Source organism: Camellia sinensis, chromosome 8 (genome assembly GCF_055761805.1).
Source record: "Camellia sinensis isolate YWXY chromosome 8, ASM5576180v1, whole genome shotgun sequence".
NCBI classification, from domain to species: domain Eukaryota; kingdom Viridiplantae; phylum Streptophyta; class Magnoliopsida; order Ericales; family Theaceae; genus Camellia; species Camellia sinensis.
The window spans coordinates 40237604-40262593 of record NC_138968.1 but is presented as its reverse complement, the minus strand read 5'-3'; the positions used below and the strand labels follow the sequence as shown (position 1 = coordinate 40262593).

The following is a 24990-nucleotide window of genomic DNA, read 5'->3' as shown; positions in this document are numbered from 1 at the left end:
ATCTGTCTGTGGGTGATAAGCATTGCTCAGTCTCAATTCAGTCCCCAAAGCCTGTTGCAAACTCTGCCAAAATCTCGATACAAACTTTGTGTCCCTTTCAGACACAATAGATACTGGCACTCCATGCAATCTCACAATTTCAGTCATATAGATATTGGCCAATTTATCAGCATTATAAATAGTTTTGACAGGCAGAAAATGGGCAGACTTAGTTAAACGGTCAACTATAACCCAGATAGAGTCCATACCTCGAGGAGAACGAGGCAATCCCACAATGAAGTCCATAGTAATGTGCTCTCATTTCCATTCTGGTATTGGGAGCGGTTGTAACAAACGAGCGGGTCGTTAATGCTCAGCTTTAACCTGTTGGCAATGTAGACATCTAGCCACAAAGTCTGCAATACTCTTTTTCATTCTAGGCCACCAAAAATTCTATTTCAAATTATGATACATCTTCGTGTTCCCCGGATACATAGCAAACTTACTACTGTGAGCTTCGGTCATAACACGTTTTCTCAAATCATCGCAATCGGGTACACAAAGACGGTTCTGAAATTTCAGCACATCATTCTCAAACACAAATCCTGGCCTTGGCTTCGAATTAAATTCCTCTATGATCTTTTTCAAGTATTCATCTTCACATTGTTTTTGTTTGATCTCATCAAGGATAGCAGGTTGAGCAGAAATAGCAGATAATAGCCCAACTTGTTCTAGGTCATTTGGCAATTCTTTTCGGTTGGACAACAAACGTGACAAACTTGCACCGGATTTTCGGCTCAAGGCATCTGCTACGGTATTAGCCTTTCCTGGATGATACAAGATTTGTAAGTCATAATCCTTGATTAGTTCTAACCATCGCCTCTGTCTCATGTTCAATTCTTTTTGGGTGAAGAAGTATTTCAAGCTCTTATGGTCTGTGTACACCTCGCAAGTTACCCCATACAAATAGTGGCGCCATATTTTTAGAGCAAACACCACAGCCGCTAATTCAAGGTCATGTGTTGGGTAATTCTTTTCATGAGGTCGAAGTTGTCTAGAAGCATAGGCAATCATCCTTTCGTTTTGCATTAGTACACACCCCAAGCCTTTAGAAAAAGCATCACTGTACACTTGAAACCCATCAGTACCATTAGGCAAAGTTAAGATTGGTGTAGTCACTAACCTGGTTTTCAATTCTTTCAATTCAGAGAAAGACATTCTATAGGGAGTCTTGGAAATAGGTTGTGTCCCCGGAAACACTTCAATAGTGAATTCAATCTCCCTATCAACTAAGTTCCCAGGTAAGTCAGTTCGAAACACATCAGGAAAGTCACAAACAACAGGGATTATTTTTACAGTAGTACTGTCAGATGGTGCAGTCAGTATACAACACAGGTAATACATACATCCCTCCCTAAGGAGTTTTACAGCTTTCATAGCCGAAATCAAATACGGGGGAGGAACTACCCCATTCCCAATAAAAGTAAATTCGGGCATACCCGGTGGTCTAAACATAACAGTTTTATTTGCACAGTCAATGGTAGCACAGCATTTAATCAACCAGTCCATCCCTAAAATAAAATCAAAATGACTAATATCCAAGGGTAATAAATCCACATATAACACCATATCACCAATCATAATATCACACGCCAGATAAACATGAGTACACATCATAGAATCCCCAGACGGTGTGGATACAGATAACACATACGTCATTTGTTCTAGTGGTCTAGTCAATTTTCGAGAGAAAGCATGCGATACAAAGGAATGTGTAGAACCAGAATCTATCAGTACACATGCATTTTGAGAACATACAGAAAGTGTACCTAACACCACAGTATAGGTGTTGGGTACGTCACCAAGCACTAAGGCGAACACTCTTCCTTGCCTTAATGTTTCATTATTTGCATTCCCTCTAACATCGGCCCTTGCATTTGGTCTTGCTGCAGAAACAAACTCGGTGGAACTTGTCATAGAACGATTAACCTCATTGGATCTCATCGGGCAATCCCTCACCATGTGGCCAGTCTTGCCACAGCGAAAACACGCACCTGATGCTTGAAAATAGGCACCCCTGTGCTTCTTTTCGCAGTCGGGGCAGTTTGGAGTAGATCTGTTACTTTGGCTAGAGCTGCCGGAGGATCCTGTATATTGCCTTTTCGAAAATGACCGGCCTTTCTTGAAACTGGGTCCAGTCCTCTTTCCTCTCCATTCTGTTGTTGGTGTTGTAGTTTGTTTCTTAGCTGCTATTGTGGCTTCTGCCATCAATGCCCTGTCAAGTACCTCCACATAAGTAGGTAACTTTAGGACACCCACTGGGTCAAATATTTCTAGGTCCAGCGCTCCCTCAAACTTCCGTGCTTTCTTGTAATCAGTATCTACCATATGTGGAGCAAAATGTGCCAACTCAGTGAATTTGGCTTCATATTCTGCTACAGCCATTCTTCCCTGTTTAAGTTCTTGGAATTCCGACACTTTCCGATCCCTGAAACATTGGGGAAAGTACTTGTCGTAGAAGATAGCATTAAACTGTGCCCATGCCATATTCCCATTGCCATTTCGGATCCGTAACCACCACCTGCGAGCTTCATCTTTCAGAGTGAAAGAGTGTAGGTGGCTAGGAGGACTTTCTGAGTTTCAGTACAAGGGAACACTTCATATAACTTCTCCATTTCAAGTAACCATGTCTCTGCTTTCAAAGGTTCAATTCCACCATAGAACGTTGGTGGTTTCATTTTCATAAATTTCTGTATCAGATTGATGATGTCAGCATTATCTACTTCAGCTTGTACCGGTAGAGGCGGAGGGGGCAAAGATTGTTGTCTCTGTTGTTGTGTCCAGGCTTCAGTCAATGCTGTAAACATCTGTTCCATTCGGCCCATGTGAGCCTCTGAAGATTCACTTTCACCACATCCCCTTGCATTGTCCATCTTACTATACAGACATCAAATGATAATAAACACAGGCATAATCTTATTCGTTTCCTTCAATTCATTTGATTCAAATGTACATTCAGTTTTTATATTCAGTTGAATTACCACACACTCACGTATGTAGATGGAATGCCCCTAACTCTTACTAGGACATCCTAAGCTCATACGGACCTGTGTGTGCGGTAGAACACGTGCTCTGATACCACTCTGTCACAACCCAAACCCGCCCCTATAGGTTTAGCACCGTAACCGGCCAATAATCCGTGGATTACCAAAGGCCTCTGAACAGATTAACAAATAATAAGGGGCTGAGGAAGCAATAATACAAAATAGACAAGGTCCAATGAGCTGTGATAACGTACATGGGACGGAACATTTTAAAACTTATTTAGCCTCCGTTTGGGAAGTGGTTGGCTTTTTGGCTTTTTTGGCTATTTTAGCCTGGGCTTAAAAGCTTGGTTTGGGAAGGGCTTTTTGGCTTTTTGGCTTTTTTGAGTTTTTTTGTGAGAGAAGAATGTAATGATTATGGGTTGGATGTGATGTTTTGTTTGTTATGGCTAAAATAGCCTATTTTGTCTTTTGTGGCTAAAATAGCCAAAAAAGCCCAAGAACCAACTTGCCAAACAGAGGCTTATAGATATATAAACATGCCAGTCCAGATACACAATCTTTACAGAAGTGAACTTCCCAAGATCTGACTTTACAAACAATTATAGAGACTAGCATGAAAAGAAAAACAGCCTTGGCATTAAACTTCGATCGGAACCTTTTCGGGAGGCATAAGGGTTGGCTGACAAAACGATACAGAGGGCCGTCAACTCTGGCCCTGGTCATGTGCCGGCTCACCTACATACATAATATAAACTATGAGCGAAAGCCCAATGAATAATAACAGAGTAAAGGGGTTATATGAATGATGTCCCGCACAAGTAAGAATCCAGCATTTAAATCGGAGCATAATCAGACTTCAAAACAGAAACAGATTCATATACACTTTCATATTCAGATTTTGCATAAGATCATACGTGGTACACCCATTAGCTATCAGAACAGATTGGTCCAGAGACCCACATATATAGTTGGTACCAACGACCACAAAGGTCCATAACTTGCACGCAAGTAGCCATGGTATTGTTACCCCCAAGCAAGGGCCACGTGCAGAATGGCCGCGGGATTGTTACCCCCGGGCGAGGGCCACATGTAGATTGGTCGTGGTATTGTTACCCCCGGGCGAGGGCCACGTGAACTAAGGGTGTCACAATTACTTTTCAGAAAATTGGACATTCATTTATAATTCGTAAGATAGCATTTCAGAAAACAGATCATACAATACCAGTCAGAAAATACTTAGGTTGAACATAACTTTACAGAGTTATTACTCACAGTGGGCTTGGAGACAGACAGACAGAGCAGATTGATCAGACAGGACGTGGCACGTGACCTACACGACACATAACAGATACACACTTGAAACACACGTTCTAATTGTACAAAACTTATTTCATTTGCTCTTAGTGTGTTTCTAATTTCTTACCCTCACTATAGAGTCTAAAACATGGCCTAGGAATGCCTAGGATGGAATGAGGATGCAAAGATGCCCTTTAAAACACTTTTTAAAATTTTGCTGAAACAGGGGTCCCGCTTGAGCATGGCCTTATACGCTCGAGCGGACATGCAGATAAAAGGCATACGCTCGAGCGTGGATTACTTCGCTCGAGCGGACTGCAACCTACAGTAAAAGTACTGGATGCATGAAATTCATGCTCGACGGGCGCTCGATACCCGCTCGAGCGTGAGACACAAGTCCTCGCTCGAGCGTTCATTACCCCGCTCGAGTGGACTGTAAACACAGGCAAAGTACTAGATATACGAAATTCCCGCTCGAGCGTCATTTTCCCCACTTGAGCGTACTACATGAACTCAGTATTTACGCTCGAGCGTGGAGTTTTCCGCTCGAGTGTGAGTCCAAAATCTGGAATTTTCAGATTTGAACCTCAAGCTCAAAACTGAACTACAATGCATCAAATTCGACCCTTTTGGGCTAATTTTCTATAAAACACTTGTAAACTCATAATATGACATGTTTCAAAGATCAATTTGAGAAATCAAAGCCCAAAGGTAGTTCAATTAAACACAATTTTCAAAGAAACTTCTAGAACATGATGGATATGTAACATGCATGAATTTAATCAACCTCAAGGCTTCCAATTCATGCTCCTAAGAGCCAATTCTTTCAAAAACAAGATGAAATCATGGACTTCAACCAAAATGTAAACATGCATGCAAGAATTTTCATGAAAACAACTTTAAACTTCAAGATATGCACATGCATGCATGATTTAGCTCTAAATTCAACATTTTAAGCCACAACTAGACTTCTATCACTAATATCACCATGGACCATGCTAGAACAACTCAAATACATAAGTGAGAGGATGAGTCTCCTACCTTAAGTCTTGAATTATAAGTGAGGATGCTCAATTTTGCAAATCTTCTACCAATTCCTCAAGTCTCTAAGCCAAATCTCAATGGAAGGTAAGTTTTCTCTTCTCTCACTCTTTCCTACGTTTTTTGTCACAAAACAAATGGCTGAGGAAATGTTATGAAGTGTATGCAATTGAGTTCCAAGTAATGGTACCTAGGTGGCCCACTAATGGCAATGTCGTAAATAATTGAACTAATGTAATTTAACGTTATTTAATCTAATTTAATCGCTCCGAACCGAATTTTAATTAAACCTACCATAAAATTCCATAAATCCTAACTAGCACATAATTCAAGTCGATTTCTGATTTGGACGCCGATAAGGCTTTCAATTCGCGATTTAAAGTCAAAGACATGAACAGATCATTTTATCGCAAACAGATAGAAACACATAAATAATGTAATACACATGCAAATAAATCCCAAATCCTTCATAAATTACTAGTAAGCATAATTAATCATGAATTAGCATTAATCGGAGGCCGGGGTCATTACACTTGTATAGCTTGTTGCATGTTGTTCTAGCTTTTCTTTAACTCATTTCCATGTTTAATAACCTCATTATAATAATCAACTTGTCACTCCTCTTTTTTTTTTTTTTTTTTCATTTAAGAGTTGTTTCAAGTGGTTGATGGTTATTCAATACATAAACTAGAGTTTTGCGCTTAATGGCTTAATCTCTACGGAGATTCATTGTCAGCAATGTAATCTATCTTTCATGTTGAGAATTATATCCCATTTGACGCTTCTCTCCTTTTAGAGGACTTAATCACCATGGACAAATGGACTAATGAATGGCAATGACTAAACAATTGGTTTAAAATTGGATCAACGCACATAAAGAAAATGGATTTAATTGCTTAGACTTGGCCGGACGTTGTGCCAAGTTAATTGTGTCAAGAGTTGTCACATGCTAATCCATGGCATTTTAACGATTCTTGAGGCGTTGCAACCACCCTCTTTGAGTTCATACTATGACAAGAGGGAGGGGTGGTCTTATTCTTTGCATTTTATCGACTTTTGTCCAAAATTGTATCCAAGACCATCAAGCAATCAACTTGCTCATTGATGGCTTTGGAATCAATTTCAACCTTCTCTTGAGGCTTTCCCATGACAGAGAAGGAAGAAGGGACAAACAGAGTTTGAGAATGTTCTATCTGCACTGGTTTCACCTCAGAACACAAAAACAGAGCTTTTCACCAAATTGATACACGGCCGGTCATCTGTAGACCTGACCGGCTGTCAGTGATGCACGACCGGCCCTTGGTGTGTGGCCAGCAGTGCAATTTTGCAGAAACAGAAGTAGTGGTTGAAGGTGAAACAGAGACAGCCTGGGCAGACAGAATAGTTTTCAGGCAATGCGTATACAACCTTCATCTATCTTCCATTGCATCCTTATCAATTGCAATTAATTATTTCATTAGTATTATTAGTTGTGAATAAATTGTATTGTAATATTTAATTAGCATAATTAGTTGTAGCTAATTAGTTTGTGTTGCAATATTTAATTAGCTTAGCCTAGTTAATTTCTTAATTAATTAGCTTAGATAGTTAGTTAATTATTCATTTCAAGTGTTGTAATAATTAGTTCATTAGTTCAAGTTTTGTAATAATTAGCTTAATTAGCTTTTCTTAGCTTAGTTAGTTAGCTTTATTCATTCGGACTCTCCTTCGTGAGAGCATAATGTAATAATGTATATGTTTTCCAACCCCAAGTCTTTCTCCCTTTTATTTAATCACTTTTGATGGTTAGATTATGGACATATTTTAAATTAGCATACCTTATGCTTGCATCCATTCATTTGTATTGCATGCACCGAGACTCGACGCATCATTCAAACTGCATTGTTATTTTAATACTTATTTGAGTACGTGTTTAATTGCATGTTGTTTAAATCGAATCAAATGCCATGCTTAGTAGCCGAGCCTATTAATTTCATATTGCATGTTGTATAGTTAGGAATCATGCATATTTTTCTAACTCATGTCATCTTAGCTTGGAGTACTAGGTGAGTTTTTCCGCTTTAGCATACTTGCATGAATGTAAATATTGCCATGATTAACATGCTTGCCATAAGGCTATGTACTTACTTGCTAAACTGCTTGAATGCCTGTGGATGAAGGCTCGTTGTTTGAATTGGAACGATTCAATGAATGTATGTTTTAAGCCCACTTTGTTGAGTGGCAAATCATGTTTTAAGCCCACTATATTTGGTAGCAAATCCGCAAACTTTAAGCCCACTTGAGGTGGCAAATTCAAACCATTTTTACAAACAAACATGAATTGAATTGTTCCAATTCGGGCAAACTAGTCTATACTTGCTTGTGCACATCACGTAGTAATGCTAGTTTAATAACCAGAATAAGAACACATAATGTTTATAAAAAAACCATATCATGATTAGTAGAGGCCGATCTTTGATCGGGCGAGCGGGGGTGCTCAATTCGTGACCTTCCCCTCTCGTACCTAAGTTCCCGAGCTGAGGCAAATTTGGTGATGACGGACACGTGGCCTTTGGCACGAGTCATGGGTTTCCTAAATTCCCCCAAAATAAAATATTTAGGTGGCGACTCTGTATCTGGCAAAGCAGTCTAATTTTGGCATTTTCGATTCCAAATCAATTTTGCAAAACGATTTGCCGAATTTGGACTCTTTGATGTTTATCAATTTCACATTGCACTTGTGAGATTAGATTCAGAACCGCGGGAGTCCGAACTGTAGGGATTTCTTTCAAACCTTCCAGAAGGGGGCGCGAAAAAGCCGAGCTACACACGTTCACATATACGAGTCATAACCTAATCCCATAACTCAACCCACTACACATACTTATGCAACAACACATCTATTATCTTCCCTGGCCATAGGCCCAAGGGCAAGGAACACTCATAACAAGGTACTGAGAAAACATATATTTTTAAATATAAATAACTGAACGTAATACATACTTCTATTTCCACAGGTCTACAGTAAGGATGGAAAATGATAAACCACATAACACATAATGCTTTACCAGCCTCACTCAGAGAGGAGCAACTCCAAGGTCACACTTTACCAGGCGCGAATCAGAAGGGAAAAGAACCTATGTTAAGGCTCTACGCTTTACCGACCTCCTGGAGAGAAATGGACCTCAATTTCACACTTTACCGAGCACAAACCAGAGGGATGAGGAACCTCTGTCAAGGCACCATGCTTTACCTGCTTAATCGGAGAGAAACGGACCTCCAAACAATATCACAACAAGCTAGACACATAAATGTTAAGCTAGTATAAAACATACACATAATTATTCAGCAACAACAATGTTATCCTCCACTGATGATCAAGGACAAAACCTCTAACAGTTAGATACAAGACTCTTATAAACCAAATTCCACAACAAGTTTCTTAATTTCAAAATATTAACATTTTCAATGAAATCATTTCACAACCAACCATTTTCCCCTTTCGTTTCACAAAAGTGGCACACCTCGTTTTTTTCAAACCTATTGTTCCAAATCCTTACCACTTCTAATCCTTAACCAAATTCCCTTTTCTTTAACAATATACAATTTTTTTCTACACAGCTTACTAGCACAATGTAACGATAACCAAATAAACACAATTAATTCGTCTTTAGCAACCAAGGCACTAATTCATTCACATAACGCATAACTCACCCGTTATCCAACTTTACCCATTTTTATAATATTAAACCCTTAATAACAAATTAGGGCTTTTTGCCACAATCAACATAGACATGATTAACTACCTCCCAACATACCAAATCAACCAACAATCATACAATTTTAACTCCCAACACTCAAACCTCAAATCCCCTTCCCTTAACAAATATATTTTTAAATATAATAAAAGCTACCACATGTCGACCTATAAATAAGTATTGAAGAGGAGCAAAAGAATCCCTACCTTTTGAAGCGAAAATGAGACAACCCAAGAATCACTGACGACAAAACAACGATTCGCTTAGATTAAATGGAAGCTCTCGCCGAGCTCTACGTTTTGGAATATGGAATTAGAAGTCAAAAATGTTTAGTAATAGATGAAATCAAGGTTAAAGAGCTTGAAAACTCAAAAATGGTGGAAAGAGAAAGAAGAGAGAGTGAAAAGTGAAGAGATTTGACCCAAAATGACTTTTAAAGATCTAATTCTGAATAGACCGCTCAACCGGTCAAAAGTACACTCGAGCGGTGAATCGACACTCGTAGTATCTCAAAAAATTTTGAAAAATAGAGCTGGAAGGGTTTATGGACCGCTCGAGTTATGAAAGTTACGTTCGAGCGAACTATGCACACAACACAAATTCGCAAACTTCAAACAAGTATAATTCTCTCATCCAGACTCCGTTTAGGGTCATTCTTATATCCTAATTGAAGCCCCGAAAGTAAGTTTTTCAATGGTTCTAGTCTCATATCATGATCCAAAGTGTGGAGAGATAAAATGATAAAAGAGTGAAGACTACTCAATAACAACTATTCGAATTTGGAGTTTTTGATCGAATCTCGCCAACCATTATGGTAACACCTCAATCAAGGCCCAAATATCGACTAAGAAGGTCCTCAACTATGATAATCAAAGAGTCAAATATAATTCCGTTATACCAGGAAGTACGGAGTGCCATAATTACCTCTATAATTGAACAAGGGAACAAATTAGAGGAGCCCAAGTGGAATCCACCCCCAGGTTTCCTTTTTTAATTATATATAACCTCCTCATCAACAGACGTTTCTCGAATAACCATTTATTTAATGAAAAACATGTGCTTGTTAGCAACTAAATCACTATGTACTCTCGTAGTGAGCCTCTTTTCTTTACCTTGCTGGCATGAGGAAAAGGTTTATTCCACTAGCTCTTCTTGTTTATAAGAATACATAGAGGGATACAAAACTCAAACACCATCCGAGTGTTAGTTTAAGTGAAACAAGATAACAACAAACACAATACTCTAAATTTCTACTTCCCACAGCTTTTTCTAAATTTTCTTGACACCCAAATAGAAAGAATAAAAAAATTCACTGATTTGTTCCTTTGTTCAATTACAAAGGAAGTGGGTTGTTTTCCATATATGGAAATCTCTAGAACTAGTTCACGATTTGGGTGGGCGAAGGTTGGAGTGTGCAACATTGAGCAATGGGTGACGGTGAGAGGCAATAGGCAAACAAGGTGATGGCATGGTTGGGTCACGACTAAGTAGTGGTGAAATACAAAAGGCGACAAGGAGGAGAGAGGAGACGGTAGCGAGGGATGACAAGTAGACGTTGCCATTAGAAGAAGGGCGTTGAGGAGAATAATTGCCACCATGGTTATCAAAATCTCAATCCGGATCATAGAATCTTAAGATTTTACGATCTCAGTTGGGCTAAATGATCTGGATTACACTAGGATCTTAAATTTAGTAGAATCTTAAAGTCACTACGATTCTAGTCATAAAATGATGTAGAATTGCATACGATCGCGATTCTACTTCGATTCTGATCCTATCAATTTTTTTTGTTATTAATTATTTCTTATATATGTGTATATCTATATATAAAAAATTGACTATAAACTTACTTTTCAAATGTCTTCTCTAATTTATACTAACATAAAATATATATTATATCAAATGTATCAATTTTTCATTTTATTTTACATTAAAAGTAGGATCTTATGATTCTCGATCTGATTTTACAATCCAATCCATCAGTCTCTCCCAACGATCCTATATGGGATCCCGATTTTAACAACTTTGATTGCCAATGGCGTTTAGCATTGCCGAAGGCAATTGTATTGGTGGCCAAAGAGATTGTGAATAGGAGAGAGGACGTGAGAGGAGAGAGACATAGAGAGGAGAGAAAAGAGTTTAAGAGTTCTCTCAGTCATTGAGAGAGAGATGTGAGAGGGATGGAAAGTTTGAGACAAAGAAAGAAGAGTGGATTTGATTTCGGTTCAAAGGGTGCCACGTGACTCACGGGGAGTCGAAGGGAGTCTTTTGTGTAGATTAAACATTTTCCTTTGGGAAATAGTAATTTGAATTTGAGTGATTGTCAGTTGTAACATAAATATTAGTTATATAAATTTTGAATAATATTACTTATCACGAAAATTAAATTTAAGATAATATATATGATTGTGTTTGTAAAGAAATATTATACATTTATTAGTGAGATCTTACATAGTTCGAACTACACACTTAAATATTGGCTATGTTTTTTTTTATTTATTATTTGATAACCAAGTGTTCGAGTTAGATTATGCGCACCTTGACTAAGTTCTGATATTCTAAAGTTAATGATCAGACAAACCTTCAATAGCCCAAAATTTGAAATGTTTGGACTTCTAAATATTGGCTATTTAACCAACAATCATTAGGGCAACCAATTTTAATTTAATTTGCCTGCCATGTCATAACCATGGCTCATAATAACAAAAATAAAACAATAATTTTTAGGGTAAATTATAAATACATCTTTGAAATTTGTTTAAAATATGGATTGTCCTTTGGGGTTTGAAAAATTACAAATATCCTATTATCGAAAAAAATTATTTAATAGAATTAATTGAAAAAATAAAATTTATAACTGCTCTTCTATACAATAATAAAATTATCTCAATTATTAATTAAAATATATTTTTGACATCATTAAAAATTGTTAATTGATTTGATATTTTTTTAATAAAATGAACCATTTATTATGAAATTAAAATTTCAAAAGGTGGAATGTAATTTTTAAAATTACAGCAGTTGATTTGTATTTTAAGAAAATATCAGACGGTATATTGAAAATTTACAATAGTTTGTTTAGAGCGTATATGGGAAATTCTAACATACACACTATTGAAAAAGGTGTATCATATGCATCCCTAATTATATTATTTTATTCTCTAGTTATGACTAATATTTTTTCTTTTATGACATTATTTTAATTATGACTCATGAGTTCTTTAGTTATGTCTTATATTGTGTTTAGTTATGACATTTTTATTTTTTTTAAAATTATGACTTAAAAAATATGAAGTTATACTATTTTCTTATTTAGTTATAAGGTGCATATGGTATACACCATTTAAACTCTCAATCTATTAAAATAGGGAGTCTTTTTTTTTTTTTTTTTTTGATTGGGCTTCTCTCATATTGGGATCACAATATGAGAGAACTTGAGGGATCCATGGAGCCTACCATTGGTCCCATTTCAATTATCTAAATCGTTCATTTTCTAAGACTCGTTAAGTAGAATATTCATGTAAAAAGTCAAGATGATCGAACATCGATAGTTATATAATTGAATCAAATTTATATTATAAAAAATAGATAGTTATTCTTAAAATTATATTTGTCATATATTTTTTTAAAACAAATATGATTCAAAAGTGATTCTACTTACACCACTAGTTTACCTATTTACACCTTCCATCTCATTACTCTACTAACAAAAATTGTGATTCTTATTACACCCATTATACTACCAAAACTAATCCTAAACTAAAAACTCTTCAAAACCGTTTCAGTTTTGTCGCATTACACCGATAGCTTTTGGTAATATAATGCTAAAAATTTGAATTACTCATTGCCGTGTTACCAGACAAACTAATTTTTTTCCAACTATTTGTTACCGTTCAATTGAATGATTTAACTTTACTTTAACAAAAAATTAATTAGAGTCCATTTATAAATTGCCTATTCGGTGATATATTGTTATACAAATTAGATTATTCCAGTATCATATTGTCAAACTAAAAAAAATTTGTCGAGTCACATGTGGCTTTAAGTGCGTTCTAGATTGTCTTCATTATTGTTGTATTAAAGGCATGTTTTCGTTTCAATGTAATCAATATCTCTTATAGCATACTCTTTGACATGTCAAGTAATAAAGATGTTTCCTCCTCAGATAATCTACCAGCAAATTATACTTGCATTGCAATAAGTAGAAGTATAATCATTCCAAACAAAAAAACAAAAAAATATAAATTAAACGAATAATAAAGCTAGAAATGCACAGTAATGAGTAATCGAACAAATTAAAAACGTTGGGCTTTGGGTTACCGAAAATGTATCTTTTATTCGGCAATGGGTTATCGAACATAAATTTTTTGTTCGGCAATGTGATTCCGGACTATTTTATTTTGTTCAATTTTGATATACCGAACAAAAATCGAAGAACTCTTTCAAAAAATGAAATGAAAAACCTACTAAACAAATAAAAAAAACTCACTTTTTTTTCATCAATTGATTTTTTTATGATCAAAACACTATAATTTTCACTTTTTGAAAAGAAATATGTAGCAAAAAAGAAAAACTAAGGAGAAAAGAAGAGCAATAGGGATTGAAGAGTAGAGGTGAGAAGCGGATATTCTGATTCGTCCAAACCGATTGAACCAAACTGAACCATCGCATTTTGGATGGATGTCTGATGACGAGCGAACAATTGCAGATTGATTTTTTCCAATCTGCTTAGTTTTGGATGGATGGCGGATTTGAGGTTCTTTTGGCCGCAACTAAACCGCCAAACTGCAAGCACCCCTAGTAATTTGTAAGACTTTGTGTTTTTAATTTGTTTAGATATTCTATTTGTGTTTTCAATTGAAAAAGAGTTTAGATATTCTGTTGTGTTTTCAATTTAGAAATCTTTTTATCAAATGGCAAGGATTGATATTTGGTATTTTTGTGTGAAAAAATATAAAGCTTAATTTTGTCATTTTTTTTAAAATCAAATTAAATATTTTTTGAATAAAAAAAAAGGAATGAAATAGTTTTGATAATGCATAATTTTCTTATATGTATTTATTATTGATATTTAACAATTTACTTGATAATCTTTTGATTATGTTGAGTTGGATTGTTATCTAATAAAAAATGTTGACAAATTGTTGTATTATATTTAAAATTTATAAAAGTTTAAACTGTCAAACTGATTCGCATTCATCCGTTAATCCGCCAATTCATTCAATCCGCATTTGTCAATTCGGTGGACGGATACGGATTGATTTTTTCCAATCCACCGATCGGCAGACGAATGGCGGAATAGAAGTTTTCCAACCGCAATTGAACTGCGAACACCCCTATTGAAGAGCAATGGGTGTAAAGAGGTAATAAAATATATTTAATTTTAATCTTTTTTCCTTAAAAATAATTTCATACATGGGTAAAATTAAAATAAAATAAAAAATTAAAAATCTTATATGAAGTGCATAAAGAGATAAACTTATAGTGTAAATAGAATCACTCATAATTCAAATATATAACTATCAATATTTAATTATTTTAATTTTTTATATAAATATTTCAAAAAAATAAACGATTCAAATAATTAAAATTAATTTCAAAACCAACCTATCAAATCCAAATATTCTATTAAATTGAGATTCCAGCTTCAGAAAAATCAAACCCTTCTTTTCTTTAATGTCAAAATTCAAGTTCTCTGAAAGAAGTTTGACCAAACCCTCCCCCAAATTATCCAATTGACCGTGTCAATCTGCCACGTGGTGGTGGGTGGGGATGCTGACAAGGCACTCTACATCCAAACCTAAAAAAAATGGGGGCGATAATTGAGACCCTTTCTAATCGCCACTCTACGACTTTACAGGTACGTGACGGGTGGTAATTAGAGGAGGAGGAATAAAAAAAAAAATAGCCAATCAAATGAAAAGGGATCAAGAAAGTGGGAAAAGAAGAGGGTCCAAGTCATTATTCAAAAATCTATTAAATTTTTTATTAATGTCGTATGCCACACTTACGTAAAATTTTTGATAAATTTTTTAAAATATCTTAGAATTTTTAAATCTAGTTGGATACGATACTACTGAACCCAGCACCGAAACAGAACAGAAATTGGTTATTCGATTCGGCGGCGGCGACGACGACGACGATGAAGGTCATCCACGTTCCGTGCTTGGAAGACAACTACTCCTACATGTACAATTCCATCCGATTTTCTCTTATTTCTCTTTCTCTCTATATGTATATAGGAGTATTATGTTTTTGCGGATTGTTTTCAATTGATTCTTCACTAGGGCTTTCAATTTGATTAAACGATTGTATGTGTATGTGTATGTTTGTGTGTCATGGATGATTGTTTTATGTATGTAGTAATCATATGCTGTGAATTGTGTTTGCTTGCAGAATCATAGATGAAACAACCAAGGAAGCTGCAGTTGTGGATCCAGTTGAACCTGAAAAGGTTCTTCGTGTGTGCGACGAGAACTGCGTTCACCTAAAGTTCGTCCTCACCACTCACCATCACTGGTCTGTTCTGTTCTGCTTTCCATTCTTCAAATTTATCAACTCTTTCCAATTATACTCTCATTCAACACGGTAGAGGTTGACTTTCAATTTGATATTAGGTCTTTTGGTTTAAGTGATGGCTTATCTATGATTCTTTCTTGTTATTGAACAAATAAGTAGGACTGTAAGTAGTAGGTTGTTCAAACTCCGTTTGATAACTTACCAAGTAAGATTATGTTTAAACTTGGATTGTTTATATAACGTGCTGATCTCCAATGAGCTTTTAACTAGCCGAATACAAGTCGAGCTTGAGCAGCTTGATTTTTTTTAGTGCTTCTCGAGCATAGTAATAGATTGTTCAAGGTTGATTTGAAAACTTAACGAGCTTAAAATTGTGGTCAAGTTTGGCTTGTTTACATAACGAGTCGATCTCAATGAGTTTTTAATGAGTCGAATACGAGTAAAGCTCAAGTACCTTGGTCCGTTTAATAGCCCTGCAAATAAGGGTTTGACTTCACTCTAGTTGGTGAGAGGTCCGGTCTTGTTCAGTTGAGCCCGTGGGTTTGACCACAGATATTATTAGAGTTATTCATCTTGTAGGCTCTATGATTAGATCTTACATAAAAAAATTAAAAAAAAAAAAAATTGATTGATTAAATAATCATAACCAAATAATTTTATCACATGTGGGATGACAAGTATTGTTTTGAATATAGTATAAGAAGTACAGGCACATCACATGACACAGACACGTCAATACGCAAATTTTCAAATTATGTAGGACGCGACATGTGGAGACACATGCAAAATATATAATTTTATATATTTATTATATATCATAATAATATGAGGATAAATAAGTATTATATGTCATATATATGAATATTTAAGTCAAAGATTTTAAGTTTAAAGAAAAAGAATAGTTATAAATTTATATTATTTTTGTTTTATCATTGGATTTCAAGTTATTTTATTTAAATTTATAATGTATTTTATGTGTGTCTAAGTTCTGGGAAGTGACCGACTAGTGTTGGTGTCAGATATGACACATTACCTTTTTTGAAGAGTCTCTGCTTCTTAAAAAATAGTTGTTCATCTCTTAAAGGATAAATTGCGTTGGTTTAAAATACATAATAAGCCCATACAAGTTTGGCATAATTACATTGGGTTTCTCTAACGTTTTAATTCATATAACGCTTAGTCTCCTTTCATTAGTAATTCGTTAGTCATTTGGATAGAGAAATAATATTGTCATATATTGTACATTGAATGTATATTTTTTACCTTGTTTATATTTGTTTCTTCACATCATCTGCATTAGTTCTGTCCATTTAGCCTTAATAAAAGGGAGGTTGGACCATGTAATTATGCCAAAACTATGGGACTTATTTGTTAAAATCCACCTACTCTCCACCTACTTCACCCACTTAAACCTACTCCACTAAACCTAACCCACTACACCACTACCACCTCACCTACTCCACTAAACCTAACCCACTACACCACTACCACCTCCACTTCACCTACTCCTTACCTACTACACACTCACCCTCTTCTATATATATAGGAATCATGAATCATTGTAATAGATATCAACTACAACATTATATCAATCAATAATACAATCATTTCTCTTTATACATTAAATTTCTACATGGTATCAGAGCAAGGTTAAGCTCTTGGTGCTCTTCGCCTTCTGGCGGGCGGCAACTTTGCCTTAACCGCCCGCCAGACCTCAACCAATTAAAACCTACCAAAACCTCCAACCACTGCAGCAACTCAAACCACTGCTAGCTCGAATTGACGCCAACTCTTCTCGCCAAGATGAAGCTTACTGTAAAGACTCTCAAAGGCAGCCACTTCGAAATTAGGGTTCAACCCACTGACACCATCATGGCGGTTAAGAAAAATATTGAAGATGTGCAAGGAAAAGACAATTATCCATGTGGACAGCAATTATTGATTCACAATGGAAAGGTTTTGAAAGATGAAAGTACTCTGGCAGAGAACAAGGTCTCTGAAGATGGTTTTCTTGTTGTCATGCTTAGCAAGAGTAAAACTTTGGGCTCAAGTGGGACCTCATCCACCCAGCCTGGATCTACAACTCAACCAATTTCTAATCCTACTTCTGCACCTGAAGCTCCTGTACAAGCACCGGCCCCAGAAATCACCTCGTCTGGTTCCAATGTGGCAACAGCTAATGCTCCTTCTGATACGTATGGTCAGGCTGCTTCCATTTTGGTTGCTGGTTCTAACCTTGAGCAGACCATTCAACAAATAATGGATATAGGTGGTGGCAACTGGGACAAAGAAATAGTTACCCGTGCACTTCGAGCTGCTTACAACAATCCAGAGCGAGCTGTGGATTACTTGTATTCAGGTATTCCAGAAGCAGCGGAAGTTGCAGTGCCAGTGGCTCATTTGCCTGTGAATCAGGCAACTTCTGAGGGGGCTGAAACACGTGCAGCAGCAGCTGCACCCATCTCTGGAGCACCTAATTCATCTCCTTTTGATTCTCTCTCTCTGCTCTCTTCGATCCCTGAAAGTGTCAATTTGGGTTTTCATTCACATTCTCTCTCTCTCATCTTTCCACTTTCAAACCCACAATCCTTTTTTTTAATCAACCCACTACCTCACTTTCTTTAAACCCCACTTTCACTCACACTCACATGGGCTTGTCCCATTCTCCTCTCATCTTTTCAACTTTTCTTTCAACTTTTTTTCCAAAGTATTTGATCTGCCCAAGACGTGGCACAACACTTTATTTTATATATTATTATTATTCTTATTATTGCAACAAAAAAAAAAAAAAAAAAGAAGGCAAAATTGCACACCAAACCTTCCCTTATTTTATTCATGTCGGGCCTCACCCCGATCACCATTTTACATAAAAAAAAAAAAAAAAAAATCAATCAATAATACAGGCGGGATTTTTCTTCTCTACTCTGCCGCCTGTCTTTTCTTCTTGCCTCCGTCCTGGACGGCCCTTGACGGTGTTGCCTCCGTGCTTCCTAGACCACCAAGCAAGTTTCCTCCTCCCTGCTCCTCCACTGCAGCATATGGTGGACCTCCAAATCGGAACATCACGGTGGCCTTCCGCTTCAGCTCCTTGTTTTCTGCCTTTAGCACACTTATCTCTGCTCGCGCATCCTTATACATGCGTTGGAGCAGAGCCAGCTGGGAGTTTAACTGTTGCACCTCATTTGTCCTGCTCTGCAGCCGGTGCGACAAGTTTGTGACCGCAGTCATGGTTTCCACACATGACTTCAGAGTATACTGATTGGCCTCAATATCAGTTTGCACCGCCATTTTTTGCTCCACCAACCGCATCGGAAAGTTCAACGGAGCAAAACCAGAGGTGTTTGGTTGAGGTTCACTGGCCACCGCACCAGTTATTTCTCTTGTGGGCTCGTTCAGTTCTGGAAAGAGCGTGAGCAGACCACAGGAAGAGGAGGCCATGTTTTGGGTAGCTGGACGGGAAGAAGAGGCCATGTTGCTGAGTGTTTCAGAGACGGGTTGGTTACAGAGTATTACAGAGTTTCTCTCTCAGGCAAGGAAGAGTTTTTCAGAAGTTTTTAGCAGGTTTTCTGCCTCAGCCTCCGCATTGATTTATATAGAACATGACGAAGAGGCCGACACGCGCACTGTCGCTCACGTGCCTCGCCGCGTCTCCGGCTCACCTTTTGATGGCTCGACGCTTTCTGTCGGGCACGACTTTTGATGAAGTGGGCGCGCCTTTTGAGGGCGCAACTTTTGATGGCACGCCTTTTTATGGATTGGGCACGCCTTTTGATGGCACGCCTTTTGACAGATTGGGCACACCTTTTGAGGGTGCGACTTTTTAAGGGTCCGACAAGACTCTGTAAACTGTCCCGACATTGATTCCGGTTAGTTTCTACAAGGGTCCGACAAGACTCTGTAAACTGTCCCGACATTGATTCCGGTTAGTTTCTACAAGGGTCCGACAAGATTCTACAACGTTATGACACCACCATACAGTGTCCTCTCCAACGTTATGACACCCCCATACAGTGTCCTCTACAACGTTATGACACCACCATCCAGTGTCTTCACCAATGGTCTGACACGACCATACAGTGTCTCCTATCCTCTTTTATTTTTATGTATTTTCTTGTTTTGTTATTCTCTCCAAACTCAAGTTGGTTAGTTCTTATCCCCCTTGAGTTTGCGGGGGGCTGTTAAAATCCACCTACTCTCCACCTACTTCACCCACTTAAACCTACTCCACTAAACCTAACCCACTACACCACTACTACCTCACCTACTCCACTAAACCTAACCCACTACACCACTACCACCTCACCTACTCCACTAAACCTAACCCACTACACCACTACCACCTCCATTTCACCTACTCCTTACCTACTACACACTCACCCTCTTCTATATATATAGGAATCATGAATCATTGTAATAGATATCAACTACAACATTATATCAATCAATAATACAATCATTTCTCTTTATACATTAAATTTCTACATTATTGTGTGTTCTCCAAATGTCAATGAGATCAGTGTAATTTACTCTTTTTTAAAAGACAAATATGATGAAATCATGCAGTTCCAATCATCAGATCAATATGAATTTTTTCATGGATGATTTACACATTGAGGCCTACAAAATGATGACTTGCATCATTGGAAGGGACCTATGGTGGGGCCCACAAGCCCAACTGGGCAAGTAATTGGTGCTGCATGGTGAACAGACCAAAAAGTTGTTGTTTGGCTTGAATGCTTACCTATTCTTATGAATGCTTGTATATATGATAGGGATCATGCAGGCGGAAACGAGAAGATTAAGGAATTGGTGCCCGGGATTAAGGTTTACGGTGGTTCACTTGATAATGTGAAGGGGAGTACTAATAAGCTGGAAAATGGTGATAAGTTGTCTCTTGGGACCGATATCCAGATATTGGCTCTTCATACACCTTCGTATGTGTTATTACTCTACTCTGTTCCTTGTAATATATCACTGATTACTATGTCTATCGTCTACCCTAGTTTTTACATATTTGAATTTCGAGTGTATAAAATCAATTTTCTTTGAATTTTTGCCAGTATGGTTGTGATTGAATTGCAGTTTCTTTCATGGTGAAGTATCCTTAAACAATAGAACCAACCATATAACCGACCACTGGAAAATGATACGACCTCAGAAAAATGATGGTGTATTGTGTGGCCTGCCACTCAAGAGGTGGTTCCACTCATGTTGCTCCACCTGTCGGTTCTGTGTTTGGTTCTGTGTCTATACTCTGTAGAAGTCAATCTTTAAAGTATACTCATGTAGCTTGATTATTTGGTTGATTTGAATACTAGTATGTTAACTTTTGTCTCATTTATGTTTACTTGTTAATTTGATCCACTTTCATCAGCCACACCAAAGGTCATATAAGTTACTATCTGACTGGAAAAGACGAAGAGAACCCTGCTGTTTTCACTGGAGACACACTGGTGAGTGAAGATGGTGCTCTCATTTAATAACCTTTCTCATACTTGCACATTGATGACCTTCTTTACCAAGATTTTATAGAATATAAATACAAGGTTGGATTTTATAACCGGTTGGGGATAGAGAAGCTGTAAGTAACTAATCTTTCTACACTTTTGGCAATTGAGGGTGGAATTTAACTGAATTAAGTTTAGCAAGATTTCTTGAATGGAGTAATGATTTTGTCTTCTAGTGCTCAAGTAGAGATCAGTTCTTACTTTTGCTGTAAAGGAATATTGTAAAATGTTTGAAGTTTGAAACACCGTTGGCTGCACTATTCATTAGCAGGTTTATGTTGGTGACGGGGCTGGTTTTCATTTTCTTGGGTGAAAAGTAGCTTATATGTTCTTGAACTCTTTCAGTGATCAATGCATCTCTCAGCTGAAAATTGTGTGGTCTTTAACAATTGATATTGATCCTTTCATTCCTGTGTGTAGTTTGTTGCTGGTTGTGGTAAGTTTTTCGAGGGCACAGCAGAACAAATGTATCAATCTCTCTGTGTGACATTGGGTTCGTTGCCAAACCCAACACGAGTTTATTGTGGCCATGAGGTAATGCTTATCTATATTCTTTTAAAGATATTATGGAATTATAGCTTTGGTGGTATGACACTGTGACAGCAAGCAATCCAAGGGTGTCTAACCCACCCTATATAAAATAATTGCAGTTTTTATTTACTTCAAAGTCATCACTAAAGAACTTAATTTACTGTCATATGCTCTATATGCCTCCACAGACTATCTTCACATTATAGCGTGTTATGGTGTTAATAACAAATAAATTTATATGTTGCATGGGTAAAATTATTTTCCTTCAAAAAACAAACTAACTTTTTGTGGAGACGTGTTACGTGTTTTGCATTGTGATTTATTATTCCTTTGGTGAACTAGCTCTCAGTCCTTCCTCCTATAAGATTAGTCATGTAGAAATGCTATTTATTTAGTGTAGCTCTATGTGCTTCAAGTCTTGGGGGCCTTACGATCAATTAAAACATTATCGCCGGTTTAGGAAAAGCCTAAAATAGGATAAACTTATCATTCAATTTAAGCCCCAAGAGAGTTGTAATGGTAATAATGAGTGTACAAACCTCAACACATTCTGCATTTGAATTGCGATGTCATTTGGAAATGCATTTTTTTTTTTTTTAATATAATTAAATTAGTAATCTTATGCATTCTGATTTGTTCAACCTTAGAGAGGCTCCTCCATACTCTTGAAGCATGATGAATCTAAACAATCCATTCTACTACTAACCAAGCAGCTTCGTAAAGTGCAACCTCAACCATAGATATGATCTTGAAGACAACACAACCAAGACGGATCATGTGCACCTATAAGATCTTTTTGCCTAAACCTTATATGTTGCCAGAACCTTCTTTCGTTGCAGAATAATATGTTCTTTTTGGATTTGTTCTGCCATGAGTATTTTACCACTCAGTCAATCTGTCCCATTTAGCATGAAATCCATGGGTCAATTGCTCTTATTTTGAAGTTTCATTGTCCAGTTGATATGATAGTTCCAAGTATGTTGCATAACATCACAACATTCCTACCAAGGGAGTCCTGATCTGGTTCCAATATGCATTAGCGAATGCCAAGCTTAGTTGCACGATTCTCTTGTAGCTGTTAGCACAGGTCTTTTTTTTGTTCCCAAGTACAAACTAATATTTTTGGTTTACGACTCTTCAGTATACAGTGAAGAATCTGCAGTTTGCTCTGACAGTTGAACCAGAAAATGCCAAGATAGCACAAAAGTTGTCATGGGCTCAGCATCAGAGACAGGCTGGCCTTCCCACTGTTCCCTCAACCATTGAAGAAGAATTGGAAACTAATCCATTCATGCGGGTGGATCTGCCAGAGATCCAGGTATTATTTTTTCTCTTATGATAGTTACCTCCCGTGAGTTGGTAAATAGTTTACTGAGATCATTATGGCGCTTGTATAGGCCCTGTTTGGTGCATTTTCTAACAAGCTGGTAGTTAATAATCATAAATTAGAAGCTAAAAACGCTTCTCTCTTGTTTCTCAATAATAAGTTTTTTTGAGCTTAATTAAGTTGTAAACAAAAGTCGCACCAAACACTCTCGCAGAAAAAAAACCTATATGCAACTTCATAAGCTAAATAGCCCCATAGTATGGCACTGGAATTATAGCACTGCGTAATTTATGCTTATTTGTTTTCATTATACTATGTTTTCTCCAAATACCATCATCAGTGAATGCCCCAAAAAACCTACTACCATATCAAAACAAAGCACATTTCTTGTGGCATACAACCTTTTCTTAAGTAGATTGTTGCGAACTTTTTCAGGCAAAGGTTGGTTGCAAGTCCCCCATTGAAGCCATGAGGGAGATAAGGCAACGCAAGGATAATTGGAGAGGATGACAATCAAGGATCTGACTGCGATGATGTTATGTTGTTTCTGTTCTGTTCAGTAAACTTGTGGTATGTGGGCGCCTGTAATAATACAATACTTCCACTTGACTCGGGTTGTGTAAGTACACTATCATCGCTGTTGGAATGTAGCTAATGAATATGTTCTGTGTCGTGTGAAATCCTTCTTTCATCAAAGTGTTGCTCACAGTTGCTCCACTCCTATCTTCATTCAATCGTCTCAATATCCTTCCCAAATTGAATGGAATTTCTGCTTCTCAGTTGTGGTTTTTTTTTTTTTTTTTTTTTCTCAAATTTTTCTTTTTTGGTTTTCTGTCTCCTAAGAGGCTTGGTGGGAGCTTAAAATTCCTGATCTCTTCATTTCTTCAGGAAATAACCTTTTCTGCACCATGGGCTCATGGACAGAGTTGGAGCAAGGTAAACAAATCTCTTAAGAAAGCATTTGTATACCCACCCCCCAAACTCTCTGATGAACCTGTCAACTCTGTCCTAATCCTAAATATCAGCTTGGAGAGCAATTTTCTTTTCTTTTCACTGGTTTAGTGGTTAAATTTGGACATATCATTCTTGGGTTTTAAACCTCAGGGTAGTTATTTGAGAGAGCTACATGTAGGTGGGAGAAGGGGAAAAAAATCACCCCACAACTTTTCATTTGCATCTCACCATAGACACACATATCATTCTTGGGTTTTGAACCTCAGGGTAGTTATTTGGGGAACTATATGTAGGTGGGAGAAGGAAAAAAAGCACCCCTACAGTCTTTCATTTGCATCCACCACAGATACACTTGTACTTGCCATATGTTCGTAATTTTTTTCTTCTTTTCTCACCTACATGTGGTTCCGTCTAGTTAATTTGTGCCAATATCAAAGATACCTAATCTACTCTTCATAGATTTCAATGGTTTGTATAAATTGTCGCTAAAATTTACAATTAGTGACATTTTTCTGTGATCAATTTTTAAAATTGTCGATGAAAGTTAAAAATTAGCAATTTTTTTTGTGACAATTTTTTTTTAACTGTCGTCAAAACTTATAATTAGTGATAAATTTCAAGTTGTCTCTGAAAATTAACAATTAGTGACGTTTTTTAATAGTGTTTGATGAAAGAGGCTATTAATTATCATAAGATTTATTAGACAATAAGTCCACCTATTAAGACTTACACGTAAGTTTGCCAAATAATATTTATAAATAGTTAAAAGGATTTTGGTATAATTAATTTGAATAGAGTGGGTGTTTGATTCAAAATGAATAGATTTTAATAGGGGCGGGCTTTCCTCCGGTTGGTGATCCGACTGGAGGGTATTGTTGGGCCCGTGGAGGCTCATCACGGGTCTCGTTTCGATAATCTGAACTGTTCAATGTGTAGAACTTATCGAGTACTATTTGTCTGTGTAAAACTTGTCGAGTACTATATGTATGTAAAAAGTCATATTAATCGGATATCAATAATTATATGATTAAATCAGTTTTGTAAAATAAAAA

At 36.9% G+C, this 24990-nt stretch overlaps 2 protein-coding genes, 2 long non-coding RNA genes and 1 pseudogene across 5 annotated transcripts; 3 read left to right on the top strand and 2 right to left on the bottom strand.

Annotated features, from left to right (window-relative positions):
- Positions 1-432: 432 nt before the first annotated feature.
- On the bottom strand, positions 433-2526 carry LOC145797719 (uncharacterized). Its single transcript, XM_082885131.1, has 2 exons — positions 1809-2526; positions 433-710 (listed from the first exon to the last, which is right to left on the bottom strand). The coding sequence occupies exons 1-2, from the start codon at positions 2524-2526 to the stop codon at positions 433-435; spliced, it is 996 nt and encodes a 331-aa protein (XP_082741257.1).
- A 12271-nt stretch (positions 2527-14797) lies between these two features.
- On the top strand, positions 14798-23664 carry GLY2 (Metallo-hydrolase/oxidoreductase superfamily protein). Its single transcript, XM_028196888.2, has 7 exons — positions 14798-15289; positions 15497-15619; positions 20392-20553; positions 20994-21072; positions 21547-21660; positions 22799-22975; positions 23420-23664. The coding sequence occupies exons 1-7, from the start codon at positions 15243-15245 to the stop codon at positions 23492-23494; spliced, it is 777 nt and encodes a 258-aa protein (XP_028052689.2). The 5' UTR covers positions 14798-15242; the 3' UTR covers positions 23495-23664.
- Positions 16813-20237, bottom strand: LOC145796902 (uncharacterized). Its single transcript, XR_014337601.1, has 2 exons — positions 20102-20237; positions 16813-16982 (listed from the first exon to the last, which is right to left on the bottom strand). It is a non-coding gene; the product is annotated as an uncharacterized LOC145796902 (long non-coding RNA).
- LOC145796901 (ubiquitin receptor RAD23b pseudogene) lies at positions 16988-18509 on the top strand (annotated as a pseudogene). The gene has a single exon (XR_014337600.1). The product of XR_014337600.1 is annotated as a ubiquitin receptor RAD23b pseudogene (transcript).
- A 175-nt stretch (positions 23665-23839) lies between the features above and the next one.
- LOC145796903 (uncharacterized) lies at positions 23840-24404 on the top strand. Its single transcript, XR_014337602.1, has 2 exons — positions 23840-23920; positions 24232-24404. It is a non-coding gene; the product is annotated as an uncharacterized LOC145796903 (long non-coding RNA).
- Positions 24405-24990: the final 586 nt, after the last annotated feature.

Excerpts from the sequence above, each read along its gene's own strand:
- LOC145797719 (XM_082885131.1), bottom strand. The coding sequence starts at position 2,526 with ATGGCATGGGCACAGTTTAATGCTATCTTCTACGACAAGTACTTTCCC. Across the intron at positions 711-1,808 it reads CACCTATACTGTGGTGTTAG|AACAAGTTGGGCTATTATCT; the intron begins GTACACTTTCTG and ends CAAATGACCTAG.
- GLY2 (XM_028196888.2), top strand. The coding sequence starts at position 15,243 with ATGAAGGTCATCCACGTTCCGTGCTTGGAAGACAACTACTCCTACAT. Across the intron at positions 15,290-15,496 it reads GAAGACAACTACTCCTACAT|AATCATAGATGAAACAACCA; the intron begins GTACAATTCCAT and ends GTTTGCTTGCAG. Across the intron at positions 21,661-22,798 it reads GAGTTTATTGTGGCCATGAG|TATACAGTGAAGAATCTGCA; the intron begins GTAATGCTTATC and ends ACGACTCTTCAG.